Below are 27007 nucleotides of genomic sequence, written 5' to 3' on the forward strand. Positions count from 1 at the left end.
AGTTAGTAGGAGGAGAACAACACTTCAGTATTAAAATGAAATTTATTTACATGAAATCTTATGAGCACCAGCACTGTAACATCCATAAACACTGATTCGCTCTTGGCACTTGTTGCCTGTGCATCTGTCGTCTACCACCTGTAGATGCTGAGATTTTTAATACTTCATTGCACCTGTTATTACCACAGACTGTTTATAAAAATGAACAACACATGTCCACTTCCTAAGACTGTCCAGAAATGAAGCTTAAGTATGCGGCTGCGGATGGGGCCGCAGTAGCAAGACCCTTGCAATAAACACGATCGACCAATTGCGACTCACACTTACTGGAAAAATGAGCACTTGAACAAACATCAGTGTGAAAAGAACTACATACTATCACGGAAACCATCTTTGAGAGAAACATTATAATATGTGTACAATGACTTTTTAGTTTGGTCCATGTACTTTAACTAACATGGAGGAGGCAGGATTTATGACCTCTACAGCAGGAAGCCACCAGGTGGCGATTGAAACGCTTTGGCTTCACTTTTGGGAGCTGCATTGTGGTCTATCTTTATATACATTATATGGTAATTACCTATATATCAAATTGCTTCTGCAGTGTTAATTTTTTTCAAAGTACTGATTAACTTGATTAACTATGAAGTTAACGATTAAAGCGATAGATCACCCAGAAATGAGCTTCATACATTATCTAGCCACCACTATGCCATCAGATGGGGGGGGGGAGAGTCGACAAAACACTTTTGGAGCCAAATCCAATCCAATTCAGTTAAATGGGGACCACTTCTTCAAACGTAAAAAAAGAACAGAATAAAAGCACTGCTCCTGTGGCATCATCCAAATAACCGTAAGCCTTGGAATTGAAATTCGACTGGAAACAGTGTTATTTAGACCATGTTTTTAGCGTAAATGTCCTCTGAGATCCATGTGGGAACGCAGCTCCGGAGGAGGATATCACTAATATACAATCAGTAAGTCAGTATGTCATACAAAGGAAGTTAGATGCATAAACTCTGTGTGGAGATAAATTAAAGTACTGTGGCTTCATGCTGCTGCTTCAGGGATCTTAAAGTGGAATTAATCAGATAACAAATATGCACTTTTAGCATCTGTTAAAGGGGTGAAAACTGTTATTGCAGCTTTCTGCCCCTGCAATCATTCTTCTTATTATAATGTTGTTATTATAACAGAACAGATAAAATGAGTGAAGCACCCTTTATCCACAGAGTCTACAGCTGTAAAATGAAACCCTAATATTATCTCTACATTGTGCAGGTGAGTATACGGTGCCCTTCAGGTAACAGATAAAGTGTAAGGCCCTCTCTCGTGCCAGTGTTTGGTTTATCCATTCTTGGCTACTGTAGAAACACGGTGGTGCAACATGGAGGAGTCTGTGGAGGAGGAACCCCTTCTGATGTAGAGACTTGAACGGCTCATTCTAAGGTAGCAGAAACACAATCATGAATCTTGCTGCTATTGCATCCTCCTAAATCTGATACACTGGAGCTTTAAAGCTGATCTTATTTTCCCCAAAGTAGATATTTTGAATTTAGGTGCTGAAAATTTAAAGATTTAAATGATCAAGCATGCCCAATGGTTCTATCCTTGGTCCATTTACCTTTTGTACTTCATGTATGCCTATGATAAAAACACACTAACTTAAGGGTGTGTATTGTATCTCATTGTCTTATACAAGGTTATAAAATATCTTCTTTCTGTGTGTGTGTGTGTGTCTTTAAATTGCATGAAGATGCTGAACAAGACTACAGAGTCTAAATGGCTAAAAGCCAGTTTATATTTTTCTGTTGAATAAACGCTGATGTAGCTGCGTACCCTGCATTATAGCCTGGCATGCACTTATCTAGACTTGTAACTACAGAAGTGCCCTTTGATTCAGATCGATCGTATCCTCCAATGTTATCTCTCTTTTCTCTGTCTCCAGTCATTTCAGTCCTAATTGTTGTTAATCATTAATTAGTCGAAATCCAACACGTTCCCCTCAGTCCCAATTGTTTGTTATAAAGACGAGCTCGTGCTTATCAGTTGAATTGTCTGCTCTGCATTAACGGCAGGACTGTGAATGTGTGAATGTGAATGTGTGAATTAGATTTGAGGCTGAAAGAACAATGCACAGAGGAGTTCTCATAAATCCCTCTTTTTTGGTGAATCATCAAGATGCCACGTCACGGTCACACCGTTTGATAAAAACATATATACCGAGGTAGTTCATATTTCCATCTTGTTGAGATGACATTAAAAAAAAGGACATTTCCTGTTTCCACCAGAAACAGAAATCATGACTTAAAATCACAGCGCCCCCTGGTCAGGTTGAGTTATTTTGCCATCTACGTGTGAACCAGTTTTAATGTATGTATATATATATATCTACTACTTGCTGTATATCTTGTTTGTCTGTATTTGGATCCAGGTCAGCAACTTTCTAAGTACAACTACAGAAAGGTGGTCATTTAATGAGCTTCTGACTTCTTGCTTTTCCCTCCCTTATGCTACATGTTGATATGAATCTTATTCTGGGTCAGAGAGGACATCACATAATGTAGCTGTAATCAAATGGAAGAGCTCATTTCAGAATTTGAAGCCAGTATAGTCAAGATTTTTTGTCCCGTCTTCTCTAAATAAACAAGCTGCAATGATTCAGTGATCATTTAATCAACTTTATAAAAAGATTATGGTGAAGTGGTTCAAATGAGAGTGTGTAAATACAAAAGATTTTTAGTGCCCTGTAACATCACAGAGTAAAATGCCAGCAATGTGAAGGAGTAATTTCCGACCAATACGATAACGGATTTTTTATCTCACCATCACACTTTACATCATAATAGACAAACAAGGTGAGATCACAATCTTTGTAGTTCAGTAGATCTCGTTGTCATTTGGCCAAGTTTAAACAAAGAACCCAATAAAGGACCAAAGTTGCAATAAGAACTTATTTTTATGAAAGAAAGTCAATCTTGTTGAACTGTGGACAAATGTGCTCAGTGAACTGGAGCCATCTAGATAGCCCATAACAGCTCCGTAACCATTGGAGATATTGACGAAGAGGACACAGACCAGTTGAGGGAAGATTATGATGTAGGCCACTTCAGCACCAATAAACCAGAAGAGTAAGACACTGTTTTCCTGGCTGGTTAGTGCTGTACCAACCAAACCTACGACCATCACAGCAACTCGGATCACCCACAGAATCTCTCTGTCTGATGCCTGGAGAAAAAGTAGAGAGGAGGATGTGAAGAGGTTTGAGATACTAACTATTATCTTATAATTCAATGTTCTCACCTGTGGCCTCAGGATGTTCTTGTATATGTTGGAGGTGAAGACAGAAGCAGCAGAAATCAAAGCAGAATCAGCCGATGACATCACAGCAGCAGCAACACATCCAGTTCCGATTAGGGAGATGAAGGACGGGGTGAGGTGCTGTAATAGGATGGGCAGGACTTGAGCCGCTTCCCCACGTTCATATGGAGATGGAGAACCATAAGACGTCAGGTTCCAATCTGAGGAGCAGACCAAAGAAAATTCATACAAAAATAAAACATTAGTGGACACTGTATAAAGTCATCAAGGATAAAGTAATCAACCGTCCAAATCGTCAACAGAATCACTCGTATTCAAAGGCTGGTTAAATAGATTGGTTATAGTGATCAATTAGTCTGCTTACAGTGATCATTTGGGGTGTTGGTACAGGGTATTTGTGAACTACAGTTCGGCCCACATGTGTAGTTAAAAGCCTTGAGCACATGTTCTTTGTTCTGGAGACAAGGTCACCAAGTCAATATAAGCCCAGTTCTCCCTTCCTATTTTCTCTTTCTACGCAACCCACTGAGAGAAGAAGTGTGGCTGTGCAGCTCACTTGCCCTTTTCAACTCATCCTTTCGACTCAACTCTCCGAGGGGAGGTCACCTCTCTTTCTGCTCAACTTCAATGGAGGAGAGGTGCAGCTCTCCACTCAGCGAGCGAGTGAATCTTCCCCCCAATCCAAGCTCTACCGACCTTCAAGCAGGCCTGACTGGAGCAGACTGCTAAAACCTTCCAAAAGACAGCGACGCGGGGGCCTACCCAAGAACCAGCTCAAGAACTGCATCGCACAGCAGAACCACAAAAACAGGAGCCACAAACCAGCAAGACGACTTCACTGGACTTCTAACAGCACATCAACCTTTTTTCCCCTTTTCATTGACAGGTAACACAACTGGGCTTAATAATTATACCAGGCTGAGCAAATACTTTTCATTCGCTCCCGTGTGATGTTTATAAGTTTCATTTGCGTTGCTGTGATATTTTGGTTTTAAGTTATTTGAAAATTAGTGTTAGTTATGTTATGCTGTTCACAGTCTTTCTTTGCATGCAACTAGCTACTTTCTCTAGCCTGGCGCCAACACACAAACACACACGCATATCTCAGCACACATCTCTCTGACTCCCGCTATTTGCGTAAACAAACCAGGGCTCCGGTTTTCAAAGTGGCCAGCCGCCACTTTGAAAGCACACTCACTCACAAAGACACACACACACACGGACACATATTTATATAGTAAGTACACCTTTAGTGATTTGTGTTTTTATACTTTATTATCTTCATAATCAATGTTTTTTTCTTTCACAATAGTTGTCTACATTAATGTTGCATAAGTGTGAATTTTGCCAACCTCTACACTGTCAAGAAATCTATATCCTTCAACTAAACTATCTATATGGTAATTTTGGCTATAGTTATTCATTTGATTGTTTATCAAGGTTCCAAATTTATAGTTAGTACTTTCACGAGACTTTATCAATAAATATTTTCTCTTCCTTTGAAGGATGGTGTCCCAAGTTATGTTAATCTTATATTAATATTCAATATTTTTTCAGATAACCAAATTGATTGAATGCCGAAAGGCACAGCATTTAATTGTGTCACGTTTAATGTATCAATTGCACAACAGGGGTCTTTTTATGTTTGGACCGTAAAATAGTTCTTTTTTTAAAGTTGACTCTCCTGCACTAAGGATTGTGACTCAGCACTTTGTTTTATGTGGTAATGGTTCAACCTTGGTTTCAAAACCCACTGTTAGTACACAAATCAACAAAAGGTCACCTTGCTCTATACCTGCTCACTAAGTTATGCAAATATGTTGCTCCTTGGTTTACTGTGATTTAACATGTGTTGTTTCTTTCAGTAACATTAAATACTACAGATAAGTGGATGTTAGATTTCACAGTTTACATTAGTATGTAGAAGTTGTCAGTACCTGTAGATGCAGCAGCTGCCCCAAGCAGTATTGGAGGTATTCCAAACACAAGTATGACGAAAGAAGCGACTAAGCACGAGAGCTTAGCTGTTGCTAATGAAGAAGCTGCCAACGTCCTCTGGTGAAAACACTGATATCCCAGACTTCCCAGTGACTTGAAAATGAAACAGAATTAAAATATGAGTCATGTGTCTTTATCTTGAGGATTTCTCTCAACGCTAGTTAAGTACATTTGACATCAGCCATAGTTTTGCTCCATCTTACAAACATCAAGAATTCATCCATTATGATCCCGGTCTTCTCCAGTCGTGGTGCACCAGGGAGCGTGTAAGGTGTTGTTCATCAGTGTCTTGCTGATGTCCAAGCAGTTAGGGTTCATCAAGACAAAGGGAAGACACAGCCACTGCAGAGACAAATACAAATGTAAGTAATGAGCAAGGACTCCAGCACTTTATAAAACCTTAAAGAACAGCAACTCACCAAGCTAATGAATATAACAACAAGCTGAATAATATCAGTGTAGGCCACAGAGTAGAGACCTCCCAGCACGGTGTAGATGATGACAACTGCAGCAGAGATCCAGATACACAGAGTGTAGGGCAAATCCAGGACCACACTCGTGGTGCCTCCTGTTAAACACCTTGTATCAGTGGAATTCTACTTATATACAACCTGTACAAGTAGCACTGACTCATATTCCTTCAAATACATTTATTTTAATCTGACATTTAAAAACAACCATATATGAGGAGAGGTTAAAGTGCTCCTGTTTATTCTTACTTACCTAAACAAATCATTATTAATGCTAACCATAGTGTATCCATAACAATTGAGGCCAGGCTCAGTCCAGCTGTCAGAACTTGTCCGTACTTGATGTGGAAAGGGTCCATCATTGTGAGACACTTCATTTCTCTTAGTGGTTTAGCAAACACCAGGCCACCTTGATTTAATGAAGGGAAAAACAGAAACTAATGATAATATCAAGAAATCACAAAAATATTGATTCTACTTAAGGTGAATTGATGAAGTAAAATTTCCAACTTCAACTTACATAGAATAAAAGATAAGCTGTATGCAGTTAACATCGTGGCTGCCCAGATTAGTCCCATTGACGGAGTGTACACCATCTCAGCTATGCCAACAATGAAGCCTCCTCCAACCCATGTAGCTGCAGGATGGATCAACACACAGCAGATATTTGGACAAAGACTAAAGGTTAGATCATAATTCGGTATTATTGATCAACAGGACCAGTAAAAGGGTCGGCAACCAGCAGCTCTGGAGAAGCTTGTGGCTCTTCAGCCCGCTGCAGTGGCTCCCTGTACAGTGTTGTGCATGTTGCGCATATTTTTCGCGAACGGTGAACTTAACGAATCAGTTTTTATATGATGAATGCGAGTGAAGGTCACATTCACGTTCATTTTTTAAATCATCATCGTATCAGGCTGTCATAAAATACCAGGAGCAGGCGAATGTGTGTGCGTACTCCCAGATAGCACACACAGGCCCCGGGGCTCCGCCCCCCCCTCAGAGACACAAACAGTGAGATCAGAGCTCGTTCACGTGAAGCAGCCGGTCAGTCACTGACTGCTTCTTATCAGTGGACAAAGTGAAAACACAGAGTTTCTCTGGTCACAGCTGCTCAGAGGTCAGCGCAGCAGCTTCTTGATCAGAGCAGAAGCTACAGTTGGTTTGTACCGAGCTTCAGTTTCTGTGTCCCCCGGTCTCGGTAAACTAACCAGGGATGAATCCTTAAAAAGAAAAGTCTGGGAGGAAAATAGAGTTTAATTCTGCGTGGACAGATTCATTTGCCTTCACTGCCAACGATGCAGGTTTACCTGTATGCTTGATGTGGCGAGGAATTGTCAAACAATAAAAAAATGTAATGTTTAAAGACATATCCAATGCAAGCACACAGCATCTGTTGAAAATCACCGCGCTGGAGATGAGCAAAAAAAGCATAGTTCTGTGTTTCATTATTTCAAAGAAGGCCTACACATGGAATTTTTCTCCTCTTCATAAGAGTTAGGTGTTTTCCTTTTTTTCAACAGGTAAAACTAGCAGTTAAATGTCAAGTTTTTTATTGTCGTTCTGTAATTTAATAAATGCAACAAACTAAAGTTTTTTATATATATTGTATAACTATATATATATTTATAACCTGTGTTATCAAATATGTTTTGCGGCTCCAGACGGATTCAAATTTGGGGAAGAGGGAGCAAAATTTCTCTTTTGATAGCAAAGGTTGCCTACCCCTGGACTGTTGTTAGTCAAATCTGATTTGGCTGTTTATTATTCATATTAAACAACAATTCATGATGTTTTCTTGTAAAAGTAATGCTTTTATAAATTGCCAGATTTTCCTGCCTCTATGCCTGCAACAGGCAGTTTCCATCCTGTAGTCTTCAGCTGAGCTGTCCTCACCTGTCATGGTGAAGATCCCGACCACCCAGTTGATGCTCCGGTTTCCCAGTAACGTCATCTCCATCTCATCGGCTCCACTTTTCTTCTGTTCCCTCTTGGACTTGAAAGAAGCCCAGATGCCGGTCCCAAGGACCAACAGGTAGAAGAGCACCATCAAAATCACTCCTGGGATGTTCACTGCCATGACGAAGAATGTTGACTGTCTTTCACACCCGTGTGTTTTCAACTCATTTCCATAACGAGTGTAACTGGAAAAGCAGCAGATCTGGAAAGGTGAGCTCACAAGGGGGACACATGTAAAGATTCCATGTTTGCATTCTCAAGCGTCTTGAACATCTTAAACATTGAGCCTGATTCACTGCTTCTCGTTCTGTAATTACTTGGTGTTAGTTCTGTTATACTTTCCTTTACTTGCGCGCACATGTGATATCTGTCGGACCCCAGTGCATTTCAACTTGCTATGATGTGAAGAAAAGCAGTAAAGTTGGAAAGATATTCATAGATTCAGACTGTGGCGGTGTAACGAAGAGAACTTCGTTCCCTGGAGCTGGAGATGGGGTGGGGGAATATTGCACCATACACTTTAATAATTACACAGGCGTTGGTAAACAGTGCACTGTATTGGTATATTTGCACACTTAAAAACAGGTAACCGTTATTGATTGGTGTTACATTTGTTGTCCTTTGTGGGTCTGTGTTGGTGGGTTCTGTGGTGGCCACATGCACCTGCAAAGAGAGGGACATGAGCTAAGGTGCAATAGTGTGTGTTTGTGTGTGTAATGTTACTCACCAGTTCTCTTGTCTCCAGGGTGTTCGGGTAAAAGGCCTCCCCAGCAAACAAGCACCATATTTATAGTTCCGGGGCCATCCAAGTGGTGATTAGTGTGGGTGTGGGAGGATTGGTGTATGTGATTGTTGTGGGGTGTTGGAATTGGGGATGAGGGGGTGTTGGTAAGTGGATGTGTGTGTTTGTGGGTATGTAGTAGAATGATGGGGATAGTGATAAACAGGGGGTTGTTGTCAAGGGGAGAGCCTCGCGGCATGGGGAATGGTTTCTCCCTACTTAATTAGGCCCCTATATAAGGGTCCATTTTGTTGTCAGACTGGGGTTGTGTTGCTGCATGAGGTGGAGGACCTGTGCCAGGTGCCTGAGAGACACAATAAACTTGTCTTGACACACAACTATCCTGCCTTGGTTCTTCTTTTGCGGTACGGTCCAGCCGTGAGCGTGGTCATCCTAACAGGCGGTAAAACAAAGCTTACTTCCTGTTGCCAGTAGGTGGCGCCATCACTATTATTACCTACAGACTAATAGATCTGTTCAAGATCAGGGGTATCATTTATAACCGTTGTGTACGCACAAAACGGGGCCTGAAACGTGCGCACGCCACTATTCACGCCAACGTTGGGATTTATAAAAACAAACTTGACGGGACAATTTGAGGAATTTCCACGCAAACTCTGACCCATGCATACGAACGTTTTGGAGACGTGAGGTGGTGAACTGCAGCAGATTATTGATCCAATTCATCATTTACATTGAAACCAGCAGCTTAGTTTTGCTCGCGCGACGTATCTGCTCGACACGAGCCTTTTGATTTAAAAAATATAAAACAACTTAAAGAAAATTAGGTTCAGATACGATTTTACAGCTGAGTTTCGGAGCCGAGTCATTAATAGGTTTTAATAATATCTTCTAACACTGTGCGTGTATCATCAGATCATTGCAGTGAGCGGGACTGAGCCATCAGGCGCACAGAGCACCCAGCGCACAGAATGCACTGGAGATCACTTACAAGAAATTAAGAAACCTTCCAGATAATATCCCAGGGGAGGTGAGGATCCACTGGTGTTAGGGAATTGGTCCGATGCTCTAAATAAATAAATACTGTCGTGACACCGGTACGGGGTTCTGCTCGATGTGTGCACGTGAATGGAAGGACGAGGAGGAAGCGAGGGTTCAGTGATGTCTGATCTCACATATTGTGTTATCCACAGCAGCAGCGGCAGAGTATCAGTGTGTTTTCTTTATTAGAGACATCACTGCTGTCCCATAAAGTAGCTCTTCACTTCCACTTCACTAACAAACACCTCGATTTCAGTGTCAGAAAGTGTCACTTCCTCTTCACATCGCTTGATGCCGTGACCCGGTCAGGACTCACAGTGGAAACCCATTGGTCAGCAGCATCATTTAATATTCACGCAGTGCTTTGCCTTGATCATTTATGGTTGAAAGTGGGGGTGTTGAGGGCGGATTTGGAGGCAGATCCACGTACGAACGTTTCCAGGTGGACTGTGATATATAAAGCATACATTGCGTTCAGGTGTACGTGAGCACGGTTTTATAAATCGCAATTATCTTTTGCGTACGCCATTTCCGGCTTTTGTACGTACGTACACGTTTGGTATGAATCCTACGTACTCTTTTATAAATGAGACCCCAGGGCAGGACTGTGAATGTGTGAATAAGGTTTGTGGCTGAAAGAACAATGCACAGAGGAGTTATAATTAATCCCTCTTTTTTGGCGAACATCAAGATTCTACGCCACCCCACGGTCACACCGTATAACGAAATCATATATACTGAGGTAGTTCATATCTCCATCTTGTTGAGATGATATAAAAAAAGACATTTCCTGTTACCACCAGGGGGCGCTGTGAATTTAAGTCATGATTTCTGTGTAGATGTCATCAGGCCGGGACTCTTGTCATACATTTCTAGTATGGACTCGATTGGACGAAATATGTCTGAGATACAGAACCACGTGTTTTGATGCCGTGTAATCAAACTTTGATGCCACGGTCACACGGCGTGACGAAAAATTTAAATTTGAGGCAGTTTATATCTCCATTTTGTTGTGATGACACTCATCTCAATATGAAGTTGTTCTGATGTAAGCCCTGGTACAAGTACCTCAAAGTAAAAATTTGGAATAACGCCAAAATGGCCACTAAATGCAAAATGGCGGGCTTCCTGTTACGTTTTTCATAATGCCAATTGAGACTTTTTTGTTTGTCTGGTCATGATACACCTGGGCTATGATTTTGTGAAGATCGGTCTGTGTGAACGCGTTCAAGGGGGCGCTGTTGAGCCATTTTGCCACGCCCATTGAAAATTACTCCAGAATATGTAAATTTTTACCACTGTCTAATTTTCTGCAAAGTTTGGTAAGAATTTGGGCATGTTAAAGCCCTCAAGAAGCCAATTCTTCTGCCTGAGAAAAAAGAAATCCTTAAATTTCAATTGGGCCTCCCACTGTCTCCTACTGTTCGGTGCTCGGGCCCTAAGAAGAAGAACACTCATCGGCTTCCACTGTCACATACAATTAGTTTACTATTGGCAACTAGGGTTGAGTATCGCCCCTGATTTCCCAAATTGATTCAACTATGATTCACAAGGTCTCGATTCATTTCAGGTTATTTCATTGTTCAATACCAATTTGTTTGTGATATGACAGAAATTCTGAGAGAACTAAAGCTGTAAACTGAACAAGGATGCCTCTAAGTTGGTGCATTATGGAAAATACTAAGGTAGGTCTGTCAGGATAAGAAATATTGTTGGTGATAAATTGTCCCAGAAATTATAATAAAATTAGGGCTGGGCAAGTTAACTCGTTTTAATCGAGTTAACTCGATTAATTATTTTATCTCGCATTAACTCAGGTTTGATTATTTATTGTTTTATTGTGAAAGTCAGGCTTTTATTTTGTGAAAGTCTGTTGCTGACTGCTGCGGAACCGGAAAAAAGAAAATAATTGGCGGATAAACAACCATGGATAAGGCTACGGAGCTTTTACATGGCCATTTTCATTTTAAAGTTCTTCCAGACGGCGGAGTCGACAGAACAAAAGTAATTTGTAGCCACTGCCAAGGTGAATTTTCTTATCACCGGAGTACTTCCAGTCTAAAATATCACCTAAATGCAAAACACACAGTTGATATCAGCAAATCACTCAACGAAACAGCGAGCGGAGTGAGGCTTCGGCAGACTACGTTAGACGCAGGGAGGAGTATACATTTTTCATAACGAAGAGGATAACATTAATGCCCTGGCAGTGGCATTGAGCTTTAATTTTGTATTTGCTTTGATAACATTGTTAAGTTGAGATTTAAACTGAATATTTTATTTAACTGCTACTGTATTAAATGCTGATGTTAAAAGTGTTTGCACAACAAATGTTATGGCACTTTCGTTCATATGGCAGAACATTGAAAATAAAATTGCGCTACACACTACTTTTTAATTCATTATTGGATTTTGCGTATACAAATGCAATTAATCGTGATTAATCAGGGAAATCATGCGATTAATCGCGATTAAAACTTTTAATCGTTGCCCAGCCCTAAATAAAATATTATATTATTGTCATCATTTTGAAACCATTTTATACCACTGATATAATGATAATATTATAGCACCATAATAATAACCCTAAATATGAGAAATTAACTTTTATTTCGAGAGAAATAGTTGCATGCAAAGAAAGGCTGAAGAGCATAACATAACTAACATTAACTTTCAAATAACTTATAACCAAAATATCACAGCAACACAAATGAAACGTATAAACATCACACGGAATCGAATGAAAAGTATTTGCTCAGCCTGGTATAATTATTAAGCCCAGTTGTGTTACCTGTCCATGAAAAGGGAAAAAAGGTTGATGTGCTGTTAGAAGTCCAGTGAAGTCGTCTTGCTGGTTTGTGGCTCCTGTTTTTGTGGTTCTGCTGTGCGATGCAGTTCTTGAGCTGGTTCTTAGGTAGGCCCCCGCGTCGCTGTATTTTGGAAGGTTTTAGCAGTCTGCTCCAGTCAGGCCTGCTTGAAGGTTGGTAGAGCTTGGATTGGGGGGAAGATTCACTCGCTCGCTGAGTGGAGAGCTGCACCTCTCCTCCATTGAAGTTGAGCAGAAAGAGAGGTGACCTCCCCTCGGAGAGTTGAGTCGAAAGGATGAGTTGAAAAGAGCAAGTGAGCTGCACAGCCACACTTCTTCTCTCAGAGGGTTGCGTAGAAAGAGAAAATAGGAAGGGAGAACTGGGCTTATATTGACTTGGTGAACTTGTCTCCAGAACAAAGAACATGTGCTCAAGGCTTTTAACTACACATGTGGGCCGAACTGTAGTTCACAAATACCCTGTACCAACCACTAGACGAAAAGCAGTATTATTGTCACAGTGAACCTCTACGGACAGGCCTAATCCCCTGCTGTAACCAACTGTTTCCATGATGTTACCTCGGCGTTCGCCAGTGAAGACAAGGTGGGTCTATCGGCGTTTGCGGACCTTAAGGGGGATTTGGAGAACAAAGGAGAGAGCCGCGGGGGGGCTCGCTGAGCCTCGCGGACCGATCGCGACGTGTGATCTAATTAGCATATGAATCGGAGTCCAGCCGCTGGCTAGAACCTCTCTCTACTCACCATTGGAGGAAACCACAGACCCTTGAAACTAATGTCACTCGTGATTGGTTGGTAGAAGTGTTGCTATTGGTCACCTTATGGGTCATTGCAGCGCACACGTGGGGTCACAGCATTCCGCACGTGGGGTAAGCCCCTCCCACACAATATTTATAATAAAAATGTATATATTAATATTTATTATTATTTATAAGTAAGCCTTTACCAAAAGCACTGCAGTTAATTAAAACTAAACATTCATGTGATGCTTGATGTTATAGGTGAACATATTGTACAGGGAACAAATGTGAACAAGGTATATGTGGAGTGAAAGCTTTATTTACATACAGCAAAAATATTGTACAAAAACTCAGATGAGGCTTGAAATGTTTCTCTGCAGCCTCTGGGTCATGACTTCTTTGTGGGACTCTTCTCCAGTGTGTAGACGTCTGTGGTGTGTAGCTGTGAGATCAGTGTAGCTTCCAGTCTTATATGAAGTGTGGGACACAGGTCGGTGCACTCCTGGCTGTGGAAGGATGGATCCATGTCATCTGTCCCGCTTCAATCAGCTGTAAACACATTCAGTAAAATTAGCACAGTTCAATTACAACATACACCTTTACATGTAACTGGAAAATTATTTAATGAATATAACCTTACCCTCTTTCTTCTCCGACAACTCCTCAATGCTGATGTAAGGTCTGGTCGGATCATACTGGCTCATAGTGTGTCTTTGTACGTCATGGACAGGCAGCTGGAAAACAACACATGTAACATGACTTTATTATTAATAAACGGAAATAGCCGCGCTGCATCACCGTTGGAAGATCCACAGCAAATAAACACCAAAACATTTCAAAAACAGTTACTTACATTCAATGGCTTAATTTTCTGCACTTTAAATCCGGACTTTCAGCGTCTCAGCCTAACGCCTCTTTGTTTGTGTGTGTGTGTGTGTGTGTGTGGAGGGGGGGGGGGGCTGAGGCTGTGAAAACATACAGAAAAAAGTCACGTTGATGAAAAAACTTAACGAGAACAAACTGTTACATCTAAGTAATTCATACATATTTACACATGCACTAGATCTGCTCCAGCACTCGATGCTGTATTCGTATTTTAGCAACTTTCTCGCTATCCCAAAGAGTGGCGGACATGCTTTCAGATGTAGGGTTAGCTTAGTGGTTAGCATGGCGTCTCTAGCTCACCGTAACTCAGGGACTGTGCTTCCGTCTTCTCCGCCTCGACTCGTCCACACCGGGCCCGCGGCTCTGCCTCCACACGCACTCATCTTCTCCTCCAGGGAAAAGCGTCGTGTTGACTTCAGCAAGTTATTTACCCCGAAGACAGAGTCACTCGTACGGGACAAGCTAAACACGACCCGCTTCCTGTCTGCGGGACACTCGACGCTGCTGCACGGCGTTTACGAGGCTCTGATTGGACGAGTCCATCAGCTGATGACGCGAGCGGGTGACTTGAGCAGCGGTGTTTAGTACATTTACACACATGATTCACGCTGTTCTGTGTTCGTAACCTTATAGTTGAATGCACTTATCGTAAGTCGCTTTGGATAAAAGTGTTGACTGTTTTAATGGAATACTGAGAAAGTTTAATAACAACAATTAGACAATTGAAGTTCAAATTATGAAGGAATTTAAGCTCTATATTGTGTCTCCTTTATATTTAAAATAATAATCAAACTGAGTGGAGATGTATGTTGTATCCAAACAGCCGGCTGCTGTGTTTTGTCACTGTGCAGTCCATGGGGGATTAAATATTACACTGAAAAAATAAATCATTAAATCAATGAATGTTTCATAGCAATTTTGAAAGTAGTGGTGAAAAGGTACCATCTATAATTCATGGAACAGCTTAGTTTGCCATTGACATGTGAATTTGATGCCAGTATTTTGGGAGGACAGATATTTTTATGGAAAGCCAGTAGAAGTTTGGAGCTTACAGGACACAGCATCATACCCAGCATCATTTATTTGCTGGAAGAGGTGTGGTTTACACTTCCTCTGTGCATTTAACCAGCACAATTGAAAAAGTGACTGTAATCATGCCACTCTGTACAGTTGTTGAGATTTAGGATTGGATGACAATAAAAATTTGAAATAAAGTGCATTGTTTCATTTCTTTTGACTGCATTGACCTTTGTTCGTGGTATACAATATAATTCATTATAGCACACTTACTTACTTAAGAACAATTTAAAATTTCAGGTTTAATATTTATTTTAAGCCTGGTTTACTCAGCCAGATAGTTTGTTGGTGCCTCTTACATATTGGTGTTATCTGCTCTCAGGGAAACTGATTTGCATTTGTGAAGCTCAGAGCATTGTCATTTGCATGTGAAAGCGTCCTCTAGGAGTTGGAGCAGGGGGGGTCAAATCTCAACAGCTCACAGGCTTGACAACTGCAGGAACCCTGAGCGTTTCCTTTGCTGCCTGCAGATACGTGTGAAAGTCGTTAACCGAAGGATGTGCCAACACTTCTCTGCGACACAGATTGACACAAACGCTTCTTTTCATGCAGTGAACACCCCAAATGATCACTGTAAGCAGACTACTTGATCACTATAACCAAGTTATTTAACCAGCCTTTGAATACGAGTGATTCTGTTGACGATTTGGACGGTTGATTACTTTATCCTTGATGACTTTATACAGTGTCCACTGTAATGTTTTATTTTTGTATGAATTTTCTTTTCGCTGCTCCTCAGATTGGAACCTGACGTCTTATGGTTCTCCATCTCCATATGAACGTGGGGAAGCGGCTCAAGTCCTGCCCATCATATTACAGCACCTCACCCCGTCCTTCATCTCCCTAATCGGAACTGGATGTGTTGCTGCTGCTGTGATGTCATCGGCTGATTCTGCTTTGATTTCTGCTGCTTCTGTCTTCACCTCCAACATATACAAGAACGTCCTGAGGCCACAGGTGAGAACATTGAATTATAAGATAATAGTTAGTATCTCAAACCTCTTCACATCCTCCTCTCTACTTTTTCTCCAGGCATCAGACAGAGAGATTCTGTGGGTGATCCGAGTTGCTGTGATGGTCGTGGGTTTGGTTGGTACAGCACTAACCAGCCAGGAAAACAGTGTCTTACTCTTCTTGATTCTTGGTGCTGAAGTGGCCTACATCATAATCTTCCCTCAGCTTGTCTGTGTCCTCTTCGTCAATATCTCCAATGGTTACGGAGCTGTTATGGGCTGTGTGGTGGGATTGGTGCTCAGAGTTCTCAGTGGACTCCCATCACTCGGGCTGACAGTTGTCCTCCACTTCCCAGGATGTGTTCTTGAGGATGGAGTTTATGTTCAGCACACTCCAGTTAAGACCATCTCCATGCTGTCTGCCATTGCTGCCACCGTGTTGTTCTCCTATCTGACGTCTGTGCTCTTCAACAAAGGCCTGTTACCTGAGAAGTGTGACGTGTTCAAGGTGAAAGTCCAGCAATCAGCACGGGAGCTGACACTGGTACCTGGGGCCACAGAAGACAATGAGAAAGAGACACTGGATAACACATGTCCTCAGACTGAGGCCTCAGAGCCAATGATTAGCTCAGAGTGTTAGAGTCCCTGAATATCTAGATGGCACCAGTTCACTGAGCACATTTTTATCTGCTGAACTACAAAGATTGTGATCTCACCTTGTGTGTCTATTATGATGTTAAGTGTGATGATTAGATAAAAAATCAGATATCGTATTGGTCGGAAATTACTTCATATTGCTAGCATTTTAATCTGCGATGTTACAGGGCACTTAAAATCTTTTGTATTGACACACTTTCATTTGAACCACTTCACCATAATCTTTTAATAAAGTTGATTAAATGATCACTGAATCATTGCAGCTTGTTTATTTAGAAAAGACGGGACAAAAAATATTGACTATACTGGCTTCAAATTCTGAAACGAGCTCTTCCATTTGATTACAGCTACATTATGTGATGTCCTCTCTGACCCAGAATAAGATTCATATCAACATGTAGCATAAGGGAGGGAAAAGCAAGAAGTCAGAAGCTCATTAAATGACCACCTTTCTTTAGTTGTACTTAGAAAGTTGCTGACCTGGATCCAAATACAGACAAACAAGATATACAGCACGTAGTGTATATATTATATATACATACATAATAACTGGCTCAAACACAGGACCAGGACGACTAATAAACCGAAACGTGAAAGTCAACCTGACAAAGAGAAACACAAAGACTCTACACACAGAGGAGGCAGAGATAATAGACCACAGTTGAAACACATGAGGAAAAGATGGAGACAAACCACAATGGGAAACAGTACAAAGACAGAAATTAAAGTGAGAGATACAGAAACAAAGTTACAAAATAAAACAGGTAGCCAAGAATTCAAAGGACAACACAATAATCAAACACATAGTGGTAGAAGACAGTGAGAAAGAGACTCTGAAATTCTGCTGTTTGAATTCTAACACAGACCAGGAAGTTTTCATTCTTCATTCTCATGGAGACTTCTGCAGCCAAACACAGGGGTAATAAGACAGGTGGACATAGATGGCACCAGCTCACTGAGCCCTCTTGCCTCATGTTCAGGACTGTGTAACAGGTCGCCTTGTAGCCACGCCCATTCTCTGCAACGTGCACGCCAGACAGTCCTAACCTCCACAAACCACTGCAAACACAACACAGGTCCATTTTGGCACACAGGGTAAGTATGGCAAACATATCTGGAGATAAAGTGAGTAAATATATTGGAATTAAAATCCTGTGAGTTTGAAAGGTGGAGTTCTTATACAGTGGGTGAGAAAACAAACTTTAACTAGGGCTACGCTGTAGCACTAACAGGCCCGAGCACAGGCACTTTGAAGCCTGTTACGGTTAGTGGAGAGAGCGATCGATGACCCAGCGCACGGCTCCGCTTTGCATGTGTGTTGCGCACTGCGGCAAGGATAAACGCTTCACTTCCTGCGTCCATCACGCGATGTCGATCCTTGCCTGCTAATTGCTTATACGGTCCACGCTATCATTTGCACATCACAAGGTGAACATTTTATTTAAATCGAATGATGGTTGTAAAACATAGCTTACTTCCTGTTGCCAGTAGGTGGGGCCATCCCTATTATTACCTACAGACTAATACAGGGGTATTCAACGTTTTTCAGGCCAAGGACCCCCAAACAGGTGGAGAGATGGAGCAGGGACCCCCTACTATATATATTGTATAAAATTGTGCCATGTATAAACTGCATCTCTGGAGCTCAGCCACAGTGATCTTTGGGTTCTTCTTTACCTCTCTAACCAAGGCTCTTCACCCACGATTGCTCAGTTTGGCTGGACGGCCAGGTCTAGGAAGAGTTCTGGTCGTCCCAAACTTCTTCCATTTAAGGATTATGGAGGCCACTGTGCTCTTAGGAACCTTGAGTGCTGCAGAAATTCTTTTGTTACCATGGCCAGATCTGTGCCTTGTCACAATTCTGTCACTGAGCTCCCTGAGCAGTTCCTTCGACCTCATGATTCTCATTTGCTCTGACGTGCACTGTGAGCTGTAAGGTCTCATATAGACAGGTGTGTGCCTTTCCTAATCAAGTCCAATCAGTTTAATTAAACACAGCTGGACTTCAATGAAGGAGTAGAACCATCTCAAGGAGGATCAGAAGAAATGGACAGCATGTGAGTTAAATATGAGTGTCCCAGCAAAAGGTCTGAATACTTATGACCATGTGATATATATATTTTTTTTTTTTCTGTCAAGATGGGGTGCTGAGTGTACATTAATGAGAAATAAAATGAACTCTTTTGAGTTTTGCAAATTGCTGCAATGAAACAAAGAGTGAAATATTTATAGGGGTCTGAATACTTTCCGTACCCACTGTACATCTTGCATACAACACTGAGCTAATAAAGTAATTCACAGATTCATGTTTTTATTTTAAACATACATGAAGAAGAGACAGTGAATCCTCATCTGTGGATGGCACACATACTCCCACATTAGTGAGATGTCGGACCCTGATGGGTAGCACACAATTTATCTAATCTTGGATGGATGGAGGTTGTCAGGCAGAGGGTCATATCAGCCTCACAATATGTTGGATGCATGTTAATGTGTTTTGAAAGACATTTAAATTCGTGAATAAAAAAAAATAATTAAAAATCTAAAAAATTGTCTTATCAACCAAAGATTTCGCGACCCCCCCTGCAGTACCTCCGTGGACCCCCTAGGGGTCGCGGACCCCCTGTTGAAGACCTCTGGACTAATAGATCTGTTCAAGTAGCTGTCCAGTAATGATGGCCTCAAATTATGGTCGAAAAGATTTTAAGCTTGTAAAGGGATGATCACAGAAACAAGTTAGTAGCTTTTATTGGATCTTTGTGAACCTGTAAAGTAAAGCACCAGGAGAAATTCAGGTTTGTGCTTGAGTAGAAAAGATTTGTCTTTGTGGAAAAAAAGAGAGAACAAATAATGTGATGACAAAGACACTGATAAAAGTTGATTTTGTGAACATCTGAAAACAGATTCGACTGCTTTTAGAAAACTCAACACTCATAGTTCCCACACTTTGCATGAGAGCCTGAAGTACTCACGATATCTTTATACTTGAATTATAATTACAACGTGACAGTCTGACAGGGGGCAGGGGGATCAGTTACAATCATCTCCACTGTGGGTCCTGAAAAGTGTGGTTGATTTTGTAGGACAACACTGTGGAGTCTTCTATAACATTCACAACAAATTTTTTTAATTTGCTATTATTCTGAGCAAAAGAGAACAGGATCTGATGGATCAGCTTTTCAAAATCACACATCCAATAACTAGGATTCAGTGTACACTCATCTTGAAGTGTTTTGATTAATGAACACTACAGTTGATTGAGGTTCTGGGAATATTTTATTAAACTCACTGTCGGTTTACAGTATAGTTTATATTATAACAGTCAGAATTTTTTTAACTCAGTATCTGCCAGTATCACTGATTACCACCCTCAGGACTGCTTGACCTGAGTTAGACATGGAGGCACTGACAATAGCCCTATCATGCTCTTAAAAAATGTCAGAGCCGTCAGCTTCTGCTCTTACAAAGTTGTTTTCAAAACCATAATACATAATTTCAAACAGATTGTGGTCGTAATGAATTTCTCTTCCAAAGATGCCCACAGCAAACCAGGAGGAGAAGACGTTCTGGTCATAGGGCACAGAGTACATGACAGCCATGAAGTGGCTGTAGTCCTTCAGATCGGCATTGAATAGGTCGTAGGTGAAGACGCCGACGGCCCCAGTTGCACAGCCGGTGGTCTTGTTGAACATTGCGTTGCCATTGGAGGAGGGACCCACCAATGGGGTCAGAGGGATCTCACAGCAGCCTCTCACAATGAACACCCTCAACACAGAAACACAACGTGTCAGACAGTACCGATATAATTATTTTTATCAAATCAAAGCATCAGTTTTATGTTCACAAGAGATGCTTTCGTTTTTTTAAAAACACGTGAGTTCACCCACAAGCAGTCAACACTTTAACAGTCACAGGGTGTCCCAACATGATGCAGTTTGAACAAGCAGGTAAACACGCAAAACCCCAAAATGATAACTTTTTTGGCCATCATGTAATGTCGCTGCTCACTAAATAAAAGTCCAGATTAAAGAAGTTTGGTGATGTTTCTTACCAAATACCACAAATCAGAGACCTGTTTAAGTCAGGTTTAAAAATGTAAGTCAGAAAATGAGCAACACATCACCTTGGGTTGGCCAGAGTGTAGCGGCTAGAGTCGTTTTTAATCTCTAAGACATCACTTGAGGATTGAAGGGTGTAATGGAAATTTTGCATTTTGTATGTGAAGATTGCGTGAACAGACTTGTGTATCTAAAACTAGTTAACTGGGTTAACTAAAGGAAAAAGATCCCCTATTCCATTTTGTTGAGGGACAGACGTGTCTGCAGGGCAAGGTTTGGAACCGCTGGATCCAAGAAGCTTCAAAAACGTTAACTGGGTCAACTAGTATAAATATATAGTATAAATATGTGTTTAACTTAACACACTTTTAAGATTGGGCTCTGACTTCGGGCTCATGATTAGTATAACTATTATCATAATATAGTAACATCATATTTTGCACTGAAGGTGTAGCTGGGACAGAGGGACCGAGACAAGTGTTTTCTACCTGCATGCGTAGTGCCGAAGAGAAGTGTGTCCAGACAGGTCGATCCCCCAGTCTTCACTGTCAATCCCCCAACTCTCTGGACTCACTGGCTGTCGTCGCGCCGCAGATCAGCTGAGTGTCGGTTGTCTTTTTTTCCCGCTACTGGCGGTGGAGCTGCAGGTTTACCTCCTGCATTTCTCTCAACAACAAGCTGGTTTATGTAGTAAACTTAATGTCCAGACTCTATGGTATCAAGATGCAAATCTTTCGGTGTGTCGATAATAATCAAAGCCCCTGAGTTTTAATGTTTATCTGATGAATTTATGTCACTAACAAATGGTTGAAACACTTTCTGCATGCCTTTTCAAAATAAAATTCATACTGTGTAGTATTGGTATTTATTTGAGTACAAGGGACTACTTTTATACAAGGCAATAATCATATTTGTGGCAATATTCAAATTAAAGCTTATATGTAAAAACATTGTGCTGCAGTAGCAGCTCTTCTGCAGAACATGATATGGAACTGAGAAGCTACATATTGTGCATTGTAAATATTAATTGATATTCATTTGAATATTGTACATTGAATAGAAAAAGTTGCACAACTGCCTCTCTTTGTGTATATTTATTTCTTGTATATTCAGACTTGAACAGAAATTGCAAAAAAATAATAAATATGACCCTCCTATCATCGGCTTACGTTTGGAATTAAAAAGTGATCCTGGGCTAGAAAAGGTTGGTGACCACTGCTTTACACCATTTGAAAATATATGGTATAATTGTTTTTAATTGGGCTATATAAGTTACTGTTAATTTGCTGACTCTCCTAGTTAGTCATATCATTTTCAGCATGTAAACTTAATATTTTCTAATTTTGTGAAGTTAAACAATGTTTAGATATAGGCTTCAAAATAATTCCATTGGGTATTCTGCCTCCCTCTGCACTGTATAATATAATTTTGCCGGTTCATGTATTTATCTGTGCAGAATAAAATATACAAAAAAAACAAATTAATTTAAATTTCTGTGATGAAACTAAAGCTTATGGGCCTTTTGCCCTCTTTGAATTGACACAGAACGAAGACACTGACAACAGATACTGGACCATCGTATTTACAAGTGTTGAGGAAAATGACGACATTCACACCAGTTTAAATATTGGCAGTCTTTATTTCAACAAGACTAAGAAATGTTGTTTAATATACATTTTTTCCTCTTACAATTTAACATCTATCTCATCTTGTTTTTTTTCATAGCATTTAGGAGATACTCTGACAAGTAAAAATCTGGTGTAATGTTATGGCCTCTTTTAGAGACATCTAAAAACGGCTGCTCTTTATTTACATCTCTTTTTTCTCTTTTATCTCTTCAGTCAAGTCCCTCACTCGCTCCTCAGAGAGCGAGTCCTCTCTGTTCTTGTGGGCCAAAGGCAGAGGGACGGGTTTCGACACCTGTCCCACTCAACTTTAAAGTCACAAGACTGAAGTTGCTCTGTGGATGGCGAGAACATCATCCAGCAGCTGGACCGACTCCTGCCAGCTGGGAAATGTTGCTGCCCTGGCCCGCAAGCACAGACATTTACCATCATCACCCAAAGACATTTCCTAGCCCTCTCAGAAAGTTGGGTTTCCTCACACGCTGCGCTGCGTCACATGACACAAACACATGCACAAGCTCTTGTAGAAATGTTGGTGGAACATAAACAAAAACAAAAAAATATCTGGGGAATTGAGGCAGTGACATGCAGAAGTGATGTCAAACGGAGGTGCTGAAGCCCAGCTTCATAATTCTAATTCAAGGCTTCAGTAATTTATACAGGTTGCATAGATGTTTAACAAAATCCTCCAAAATCATATTCTTTATGTTGCTTTCCTTGTTGATCGCTGTTTGGAGACAATTCAGTTTGATCTCAAAGCCAAATAATAGGCGAATAGGATGTGTCCAGTATTAACCTTCTGTCAGTCATCTGTCAAACGGCAGCCTGTTTGTTTCACAACTGCAGACAAATATCAAACATGCAAATCCATTGTTCAATTTAGGTAAAAATGCATATTTAAACCCCCCAATATAAGATCAAATCAAATACTTTGAAAGATTAATATTTGTCCCCTGAATGTTGCATATCAGAAACCTCCTGAATACTGTAGTGTGAATAATCTACGTCAGTTATAAAAGAGTTGGAAATGACATTCAAAGACATGCATAAATTACTGTACAGAAGCTACATGAGGCAGCATCTTTAGAGATGAAATGACCAGTTAATGCAACTAACAGACGCACTCATCAGATCAAACCACACAGAAAAATCTGATGTTGTGCTCTTCTGCCGGTAACGATGAACTCAAACACCCTTCAGGGTATCTGAGACGAGAAGATAAAACATCTACATTCTTTTTTTTCAGACTTTACCGAGTTGCTAATGATGTACCGAGGTTAATTAAACCAAACGAAGATCAGGCACCATATGTTGTATTCATTTTGGTAGCAATACTTCAACATTCCACCTCGAGTCGAAATGATGAGAACATGAGGATAGGTAGATCAACCGGTTCAGGATGAGTCCATTTATAGTGACAGAGGCCATTTAAGAGGTACACGTGTGTTTTGTGGGGCGGAGGTGATGAGGGCAGAAAAAAAAAGATAAAATGAAGCCCCAACACACTGTGCTCACTGACCAAAAGTGCCCCCATGTGCACACTGACCTCTTCCACCACCTAAAACTAGCAGTAAAATCCACTGTAGTACCTAATATATATCTTCATACCAAAAATATCTAAAAATTACAACACCTCTTCAACATTAAACCCTGTATTAAAATAATCTTTTCTCGATTCTCATTTGATCAAAGCACTGTCTTTTGTTCCGCTTCTCTAGTTTAATGTGAAATGCTCTGAACATACATGTCGCCACCCTCTCTTCTCCAACAGTAAGACTGCTGAGAGTCAGATCTTCTGGGCTGAACTGGGCTTACAGTACCAAAAAGGGCTTTCAGGACTTGTCAGCTTTGCCTTCTTTAGGGGTAATGTCGGGGGAGTCCTTCTTCCACGGCGGTTACCTTTCAGCAGGCCGCCAGCCGCTCGTCTCAACTCTTTCAGACACTTTCAACTCACTCGGTTGCATTGACATCGAGAGCATGCATGAGGTATGAACTTAGTATTTAAGTGTTGAAGCTGAGGAAACTAACAAATTCATGTGGAAATTCAAAGTGAAGTCGTGATAACGCTCATAGCAGACATATAACCTGCATGATTGGGCTCACAGACGCCCGAAAGCTCTTCTAAAGACTGAGTCCATCTCCTGGTGAAACATTCCCACCTGTGCTGTAACGTCTCACTCTGGATTTATGAGCGTTCTGCAGCTCAAACTCAACTGAAGCTCAAACTGTTCCTGAGTGGAGATCATCAGGCAGCATCAGAGCTTTTGACTGGTTTATGTGTGTAAATGTATAAAATGCACAGAAATGTTCACAGTGTGCACATTGGCAATGTGAAAAGTCATCGTTGTGGGATGTTAACACCCACAACCACATGATGTGTTGACCTTTGAATTATGGAAAGAAAGACAGTCCTCAGAATTATGAAGACATGTCCCACCACAGGCACTCACTCACTCGTTCCTATTGAGTTATCAGGTGGCAATCGCTGAAGAAGGCACACTAATTAATTATGAAATTGCCTGAATAAAGGCAATTATATCATGTTTGTAAGGCAGCAAGCAGAACCATAGTGAAGCTCCCTAAGAGCCATAAGGAGTTAAGGTTTATCTGGGAAAGGGGGAATAAAGTGGATTTTTGGGACGAAAATCATATTGCTGTACACTGATGTCCTTAAAAACATACAAACAAATAATTAAAAGTGAAGTTATTATAATATTAAGAAGAGTCTCCCTCCCCAATGGCGGACAGTCCAAGGTCCTGAAGGCAGTCTTTTAAAGTCTCTCTGACAGTTTCCCCCTTCGTTCCGTCATTCCTGGTCGTTCTCGTCCTCTCCCTGCCCAGCCAGTCTTATCTCAGGTGGGGGGCGAGCAGGGCTAGGGCCAGCCCGCAGAGCGCCAGCGCCATGCTTCCGGGTGTGGCGGCCCCAGTCGAGGGAGCTCTGGCCACCACCACTTGATCAACCCGGGGTTTGACAGGGTTCGGTGGAGTGGAGAAGTACATGTCCCGGTCTGTGTCGCAGGATGGAGAGTCACAGCCGCTGCCGCTCTCCTCCCCTCCACTGCTCTCGTCATCTGGGGAACATAAAAGACACAGGGGGTCACACGTGTGCAACTAGGATTTTATATCATAGATTAAAATCCTTCAAAACTATAGTCCTCACCGCTTTCCGTAGAGATGTCGTTGCCGCTGTGCGCAGCTTTGAGCCTACTCGTCATTTCTTTGAAAGCTGCAATCTGACTGCGAATCATAATGTTTGGCTTTGTTATGTCTACATCCACATCAGGGTTTGATACCTGATTGGCCAGCCCGTTGCCAATGACAACTGAGTCGTACCTGTGTCGAGTGAGAGTTAACATTAGTCAACAATGTCAGACGTAACAACAATACAGCAAAATTTGAATTCCATGGACTTGGTGTGTTTTTTATCTTACCTGCTTTTTGCAGTTCCGTTCCAGCACTCATCACCAGGTGCGATCCTCTCACCTACACACACAGTGTCTGGCAATGTGGACCAGAACTTTTTTGCATGTTTCAGCTTCTTCTTCACATCAGTTGTCTAAGTAGCAAAGACACAAAGAACGGGTCAGACACAACAACTCAAAACAAAGCAATCGTAGTCCGAGTGTGCTCTGGAATTTCTAAGACCTTACCAATCGATCCAAACTGGTTCCCGCAGCGGTGGTGGGCCGTGCGTCCGGGCTGTATGGGCGGAAGCGGCCGGTAAAGCCGGTTTCTTTGAGAGAACGCTTGGAACGGAAGGCCATGCTCGGTTTGGGCTGCCCACAACCCTGGAAAACCTATCGGGAGGTGAACAAGAATAAAGTTATGTAAGTGGAACTGAATCCTTTCATACTTATTTTTTTTCTTTTAATTATTGTGTAAAAATATACTGACCTTCTGCGAAACTTGCATGCTGTTTTCTTGCATGTTCATGATGGCCTCGGAGATCTTCACGTCGATGGGATCCATGACGGACTCAAAGTTAAAGGGACCTTCCAGCCTCTCAGCCAGACTCAGCATACCATCTGAAGAGCAGACAATTTGAGAATTTCATTAAAATAAAACACGAAAAAATTATTCACTGCAAAGATATTTCATAAAATTACTTTACTCAAGTATATTTCTCTCTACAAATAACATATCTGTCTGTAGTGAAAAGGCGTATATTCTCTATATTTTTATTTAAATCCAATCAAAATAATTCTGCTTTATTGCCTAACTTATTATATTTTATACTTTCACATGTTTTCCCATCTACGCATCTATTACCCAAGAGTGGGATCATTAAAGTCGTCATATCTATTTCCACTTATTTTCAGGTGGATGCTTCAAAAGGCCACTAGGGGGAAGCACACACCAGCGAGCAAGGTACTGATAAAGTTACACAGAGACTTGATTCTTGCAGCAGTGTCCTCAGCCAGGGACGAACACATGTGATGGTGATGTCGAAGCTAGTTATGTAGAGCAAATATAATTTATACAAAAGAGTGATATGTGTGCCACCCTCATTAGAAGGAAACTGATCTGGGCCTGTGTTTACACAACATAGGCGCTGTAGTCATCCTGAGGGCCACAACATGTACAGCATGTACAGCCGCTCCCTCGCTCCCTTTATTCTCAACAAGATACTAAAGAACGAGGGATGTGTTTGTACACGATT

The 27007-nt window shown here is 41.3% G+C and overlaps 2 protein-coding genes, 1 long non-coding RNA gene and 1 pseudogene across 3 annotated transcripts in view; all 4 read right to left on the bottom strand.

Annotated features, from left to right (window-relative positions):
- Window positions 1-2672: 2672 nt before the first annotated feature.
- Window positions 2673-8485, bottom strand: LOC133012119 (high-affinity choline transporter 1-like; annotated as a pseudogene).
- Window positions 8486-13391: 4906 nt separating this feature from the next.
- Window positions 13392-14063, bottom strand: LOC133011855 (uncharacterized). Its single transcript, XR_009680776.1, has 3 exons — window positions 13946-14063; window positions 13733-13826; window positions 13392-13641 (listed from the first exon to the last, which is right to left on the bottom strand). It is a non-coding gene; the product is annotated as an uncharacterized LOC133011855 (long non-coding RNA).
- Window positions 14064-20002: 5939 nt separating this feature from the next.
- LOC133012252 (DELTA-stichotoxin-Hmg2b-like) lies at window positions 20003-20876 on the bottom strand. Its single transcript, XM_061080230.1, is given in 2 exon segments — window positions 20003-20429; window positions 20788-20876. Coding segments are annotated over 2 exon segments (516 nt in total).
- A 1465-nt stretch (window positions 20877-22341) lies between these two features.
- Window positions 22342-27007, bottom strand: part of gpc4 (glypican 4) — a 32764-nt gene continuing 28098 nt past the window's right edge. Inside the window, exons 5-9 of the mRNA XM_061080297.1 lie at window positions 26242-26372; window positions 25998-26144; window positions 25779-25903; window positions 25508-25680; window positions 22342-25418 (exon numbers count right to left, since the gene is read on the bottom strand). Of these exons, the coding sequence (XP_060936280.1) occupies window positions 25195-25418; window positions 25508-25680; window positions 25779-25903; window positions 25998-26144; window positions 26242-26372 (800 nt within the window). The 3' untranslated portion in view covers window positions 22342-25194. The remainder of the gene's footprint in view (window positions 25419-25507; window positions 25681-25778; window positions 25904-25997; window positions 26145-26241; window positions 26373-27007) is intronic.

The sequence above is a fragment of the Limanda limanda genome, chromosome 10 (assembly GCF_963576545.1).
Source record: "Limanda limanda chromosome 10, fLimLim1.1, whole genome shotgun sequence".
NCBI classification, from domain to species: Eukaryota; Metazoa; Chordata; class Actinopteri; order Pleuronectiformes; family Pleuronectidae; genus Limanda; species Limanda limanda.